The 6,000-nt window shown below is 44.0% G+C and overlaps 1 protein-coding gene across 1 annotated transcript in view; it reads right to left on the reverse strand.

Annotated features, from left to right (window-relative positions):
* The window catches only part of ror1 (receptor tyrosine kinase-like orphan receptor 1), a 308,358-nt gene extending 306,332 nt beyond the window's left edge, over positions 1 to 2,026 (reverse strand). Inside the window, exon 1 of the mRNA XM_039734960.1 lies at positions 1,799 to 2,026. Within this exon, the coding sequence (XP_039590894.1) occupies positions 1,799 to 1,904 (106 nt within the window). The 5' untranslated portion in view covers positions 1,905 to 2,026. The remainder of the gene's footprint in view (positions 1 to 1,798) is intronic.
* Between the last annotated feature and the right edge of the window lie 3,974 nt (positions 2,027 to 6,000).

Here is a 6,000-nt window from a genome sequence, read left to right on the forward strand (position 1 = left end):
ACTGGGAATTGTTATAAGCCACTCAATGACTATAATTTCTTTCTTTCATATACTTGCTTTCATACTGGACACCATTATATAACACTCAATGACTATAATTTCTATATTTATTTTAACACCTTTCGTATTAGACACTATAATACAGCACTCAGCTACTAACATTTATTTCTTTTATACAGCGCCTTTCGTATTAGGCACTTACAGAGCACTCAATGACTGTAATTTCTCTTTCTTTCATACTTTCAAACTACACACTGTTATATAACACTTAATGATTGTAATTTCTATCTTTCATATTGGACACTATTATAGAGAACTAAATGACTGTAATTTCTTTTTCTCTTTCATATACCGTTCATACTGGACACTATTATATAGCGCCTAATGTCCGTCGTTTCATTCTCTCCTTCATATAGTGCCGTTCATACTGAACACTACTATAGCACTTAATCGCCGTCATTTCTGTCTTTCGTTTCCGAGTATGTATGTTAAGTGTCGTGAAGATCGCACTCTCTTTTATAAGACAGACCTGGGAGACATCAATACAAAGGCAGCACATCGCAATTCCTGGCTTGGTAAGCCCTTCAACATCTTTATCAGAAACAAGTGCTTCTTTCCTGAATAATTATATTTTACGGACACTGTGGGAGTAGGACGAAGACCACCCCAAAATAAAAAAAAGAAGTTAGAGTAAAGGCAAGCGGCATTACTGAACGACGACAGTTAGCTTTCCAGCTCATCCGTCTGCGGGTTCATTAGCGGCCGCCACTCGAGTGCGGACACTTTCTGTCATCACGCGGGATGCTCACTAAAGCACGGCGTCTGCTTCACGCTCCAAAGCGGCACTCGCGGTCCCAACAATGGCTTGTAGAATCTGCAGTGCAATCGTCATGTAATCGGATTGAACAACTGCAGGTCATAATATAAGAGCACACGCACTGATCTCTAAAGTAAATTTTAGTAATCTGTATGCAAAAGTTCCGCATTCAAATCTGTGTGTAAACAGAAGTCTGATAAAAGGCAAACACAGGTTTCAGTTGAATGAATGGGCTGTCGCCTGTCACTTATATTAGTGTGGGGCTGACTTCTGGTTAGGAGAAGAGCCACGGGACTGCATTTTGTCTTTTATGTTTCAAATCCTTTCCATATGGTATTTTCTTGTGCCCTTGTGAACGGAGTTCAAGTGTGGGCGGCACTGTAGAATGTGAGCTGCGCTGGAAGTTTTAAATCCCTCGATTGCTGCCTTCATAAAATCGCAAGGTTCTGTTATTAAACTTAAAAAGAAAACAAAAATCTTTTAAGAGTATCTCGATCTTAACGGCTATCAAATAGCGGAATGGTAAACTAAAACCACCCGTATAAAATCGCCTTAAATCCCAATCCAGTAAAGACGTCTCGCGCTTTGGCATACAATCGCTACTCTGCAGCGCTCGCCGAGATTACACGTCGCAGCCGATGCCGCTCATTGAACTTCGCTGTTCGTTCGCTCATTTCTTTGGGTTGCAAACTTGACTTTAACAAAAAACATCTGAAAGTTCAGCTGCGCGGCCAACTACCTCGGTTTGTACAGATAAACGCAGTTTTCAAAACTATCACCAAGCGGATTAAAGTAAAAAAAAGCAGAGACGGTTGCCATCTCCAAGCACTTCGTGCCAGTTTCACCCTCGTAAAACTCAAGATTGATCGAAAGAACCGGCGGCTTCCCAAGGGACCCGCTGCTACTCCACATGCATGATCCGAAGCGCAAGCATGCAACCACATCGACGCACACCTCAAAACACAAGAACTTCAACCTTACCTGCTATGAAGTCTCTTCCCAAAACGACTCCTAAGTAAAAGCAGAAGAGCCGCGAAAAGTGGCGCTGACAGTTTGTGCGCGCTTGCCTCACTCCCAGTCGATACATCCCTCCAGTCAGTGCGTTTAGATCCCTGGTAACTCGGTGGGCTCTGCCACGACTGCGCGCCCGCACCGTCTTCGTTCTGCGGTGCGTGTGAGCGTTTCTTGAGGGGCGACTCTCTGGCTGGCACTCGTGCTCTGCGCACTGCGCTCCTTCCTTGCAATTCTTTTCTGTTGCTTGCTGTCCGCTTGGCTGATGAGCGGTGAACAGACAGTGCCCTCTAGCGGCGACTCGCGGAATCACAACCTGCTTTTCAAGGATTTCCAACTTTTCCAGACTGGCCAATAGCAACCGCCGACATACGATTCGGTCAATCAATAGCTTCATTAAGAATGATAATGCATTTAAAAGGAATACTTCAGTAGAGCATACTAATAGCAAACACACATAGAGTGCTTTGAAAAGGGTTTAGGACTCTCAGGAAAATCAAAAAATTCATAGCACCATTATACTAATAAAACGTAGGACCCACGTTTGCAATCAAAACAGCCTCCGTTCTTTGTGATATGGATTCCACAAGATGTTGGAAACATTCCTTTGAGACTGTGGTTCATGCTGACATGATTGCACCACGCAATTTTTGCAGATTTGTCAGCTGCATATTTAGGCAGTGAATCTCCCCGTTCTCCCACATCCCAAAGGTGCCGCTGCTACTCCACATGCATGATCTGATGCAGCAGCGAGCTTCCAGTCAGCAACCAAATCGGCGCACACCTCAAAAGACAAGAACGTCCACATTACCTGCTATGAAGTCTCTTCCCAAAACGAATCCCAAGAAAGTGACGCTGAGAGTGCACGCTTGCCTCACTCCCAGTCAGTTCGTCCCTCCAGTTAGAGCTTATTAAATCTAGAGTAAATGCAGTTTAGCAGAACTGGCGAGTCCTGAACTCACTGTTATGTTCATGAAACCCGTTTGAGACGTCTTTTGCTTTGGCACATGGTGCGTTATCATGCTGGAAGTAGCCATTAGATGATGGGTAAATTGTGGCCATGAACGGATGCACATTGTCAGCAACAAAGCTGAAATAGGTCTAGACATTCAAGAAATGGTTGATTGGTAATAATGGGCCCAAAAGTGTTCCAACAAAACATTCCCTACACCATTACACCACTATACCAGTCTGAACCATTGGCACAAGGTGGGGTGGGTGCATAGATTCATGTAGTTGGTGCCAAATTCTGATCCCACCATCTGTGTGCCTCAGCAGAAATTGAGCTGGGTTTTCCCAGTCTTCAACTGTCCATTTATAGCGGACCTGTGCCCACTGCAGCCTCTGCTTTCTGTGCTTGGCTGACACGAGGGGTTCTCCGAGTTACTGTTGCCTTTGTGTCGGCTTGAACAAGTCTCACCATTCTCTGACCACTCTCATTAACCAGCATGTCCATCCACAGGACTGCCAGTCACTGAACATTTTTCCAGTTTTCAAATGACCAGTTATGATTAGCCTCTGCCCACTGCAGCCTTGGCATTCTGTTCTTGGCTTAGAGGAGTGGAGCCCAACGTGGTCTTTTGCTGTTGTTACTGCCTTGAGGTTTGATGTGTTGTGCATTCCAAGATGCGTTTCTGCTCACCACAGTTGTAACGAGTGGTTCTTTGAGTTACCACAGCCATTGTGTCCACTTGAACAAGTCTGGCCATTCTTGTCTCACCCTCTCATCAACAAAGCATTTCCATCTGCAGAAGTGCCACTCACTCAATGTTCTTTTTTTTTTTGTTTTTAGCACCATTCTGAGTAAACTGTAGAGGCTGTTGTGTGTGAAAATCCCAGGGGGATGAGCAGTTTCAGAAATACTGAAACCAGTCCGCCCAGCACCAAACAACCATGCCACAATCCAAATCACTGACATCACTGTTTTTCCCATTCTGGCGTTTGATGTGAACATTAACTGAAGTGCCTGTATCTGCAGACTGAATGTTTTGCACTGCTGCCACATGATTGGCTGATTAGATAATTTGCATGGACTAGCAGGTTTATAGGTGGTCCTAATAATATGACCAGTGCATGTATATTTAATTGTGCAGGAAGTATATTTCTCTATTATAATAAAAAAAATCCTGGGAAGAGACAAGATTGTTTCAGAGAGACACTTTCACGTCCCGCGAGACAAGACTTTGTACCAAGAGATATAACCACGCCACGAGTAGATGACAAAGTAGAACGTTGTAAACAATTCAGAAACGTTGGCACGATACACATGCAGAGCAGCTTAGAGATAATGAAAGTACTAAAATTCAAAAGTCTGAAAAAAACTGCTAGTAAAGATCGCATTAACGCAAACACACGGAAATTATTATTCAGTGAAATAACGGAACAGCGAAAAGAGATTGAATATATAGTTCGGATTTAAACTTTAAGTCGGATACTTGTAGATCGTCTAATCCATGTTGCCATCATGGAAAAATAGTGTTTCTTCCAAATGAAGAGGTGTATAAGCGAGAAATAAAAGATTTGTTGTTTGGTGAAAGCGAAATCCACATACGCAAAGTGCCTGGGGGTTTGGCGAGCAAAGCGAACAGGGGGAAAAGCCCCCTAGTTTACTATTTAAAAAACACTCTACAAAAATACGGTAAATACTAATACAGTAAAACAGGAATAAGACTGTCTGGTAATTTAAGAGCAACTAAGGATTTTCTGTGCCCTTTTGTTGAACACGAAACAACTGCAATTTGTTCCGCTGCTGTATAAATTTTTTTTTATGTTGTCCAACAGTAAATTCTACTCCGAGTTTTTGCAGGATTTGCCTTTCCTTTTGACTTTGTCCCTTTTGGTCCTTTCTCCTGTCCAGACATGTGGCTCTGAGGTGGTTAGCCAGCAGCCATGCCACATGCACTTTTGAGGAGGTCACCCACCTGAAGCCAAGCATGTTCGGGCCCGGCCAGTACTTGCATGGGAGACCATTTAATTAAAGCGTGGGTTGGTGCTGGAAAAGATGCTGGTGAGGCCAGCTTAGGGGCAATGTAGACAAGATGTTATTTTGAAGGAATTACGTGGACAGGACTGGCGAGCTTTGTTGGACTGAATGGCCTGTTCTCATGCAGATTGTTGTAATGTTCTTTTTGGGTCTCCTGCTGCGTTTCTGACTTTTTCTTCAAATTTCTTTATAAGATTTTCAGACTTTAATTTGATGTGCTGCTGCTTGGTGACTGTGGCCTCTTTGATTCGCTGTCTGTCCCCGTGTGTCTGCTTAGCCAAACCTCAGCTCAAACCAGCACGCTATTTGTGGTGTCCCCAATTAGATATACTCATTGAGTTATGCCCTGTGTTCAGTGAATTGCCACCTTATTAATTAGAATCAGGCAATATTTAACAAATGGCTGGGGCGCTTCAAAGAGAGGCGTGGGGCCCAAACCTGAAACCTATTGTCACGATTTGGGTCCTGGAAAGACTGTCAGTGTTTACTTCCATCGTTAGGTCCGCTTCCAGCGTTGCTATGGGCGTGGCCTGTGATGTCATGACCCATGCGTTATCAATGCGACGGGATAAAAGGACGGCTGTGAGTGCAAATCCTTATCTGGTCTGCGGATATCAAATCTCTGAAAAAATTAAAACTTATCATTGTGCTCTTTTCTCGCGTGTACTTTCAGTTTTGACCCTCTTGTTCCCTCGACTACGATTATTGTCTCTCTTGTATTGGGCTTTGGTTTTCGTTTCACTTTATAGTTTTTCCAAATCATTTACTGGTGTCACACACGTGCGCATGGGAGGCAGCTAAAGGGCTTGAGTGAAGGCAGTTCGGAGGCATGCCGGGATGTGGCAGAGTGCACTGACTCTTTTTCTCTCTTTCCTGTAGACCATTCCCAGGAGATTCCACCTGGCCTTCTTGACATCACTTCCGGGACCGAGCCAATGGAAGTAGACCTTACCAGCTCCGGCCCCTCTGATGTCACGTCTGGGCTTGATCCAATGGTTGAAGAACACGTGCCCGATCCTTATGACCTCACTTCCTGTCTTTCCCTTTAAAAGCCTGCCCTTTTTCCCCTCAGTCTGGTTTTGGACTCAATTGTATGCACATCAGTGCTGTTTATTGTGAGAAATAATGACTTTTGCAGCCAGGATACCAGAATATACAGGTGGCTGCCCCAAACCTTCATCTGAGTATG

This window comes from Polypterus senegalus, chromosome 14 (genome assembly GCF_016835505.1).
Source record: "Polypterus senegalus isolate Bchr_013 chromosome 14, ASM1683550v1, whole genome shotgun sequence".
NCBI classification, from domain to species: domain Eukaryota; kingdom Metazoa; phylum Chordata; class Cladistia; order Polypteriformes; family Polypteridae; genus Polypterus; species Polypterus senegalus.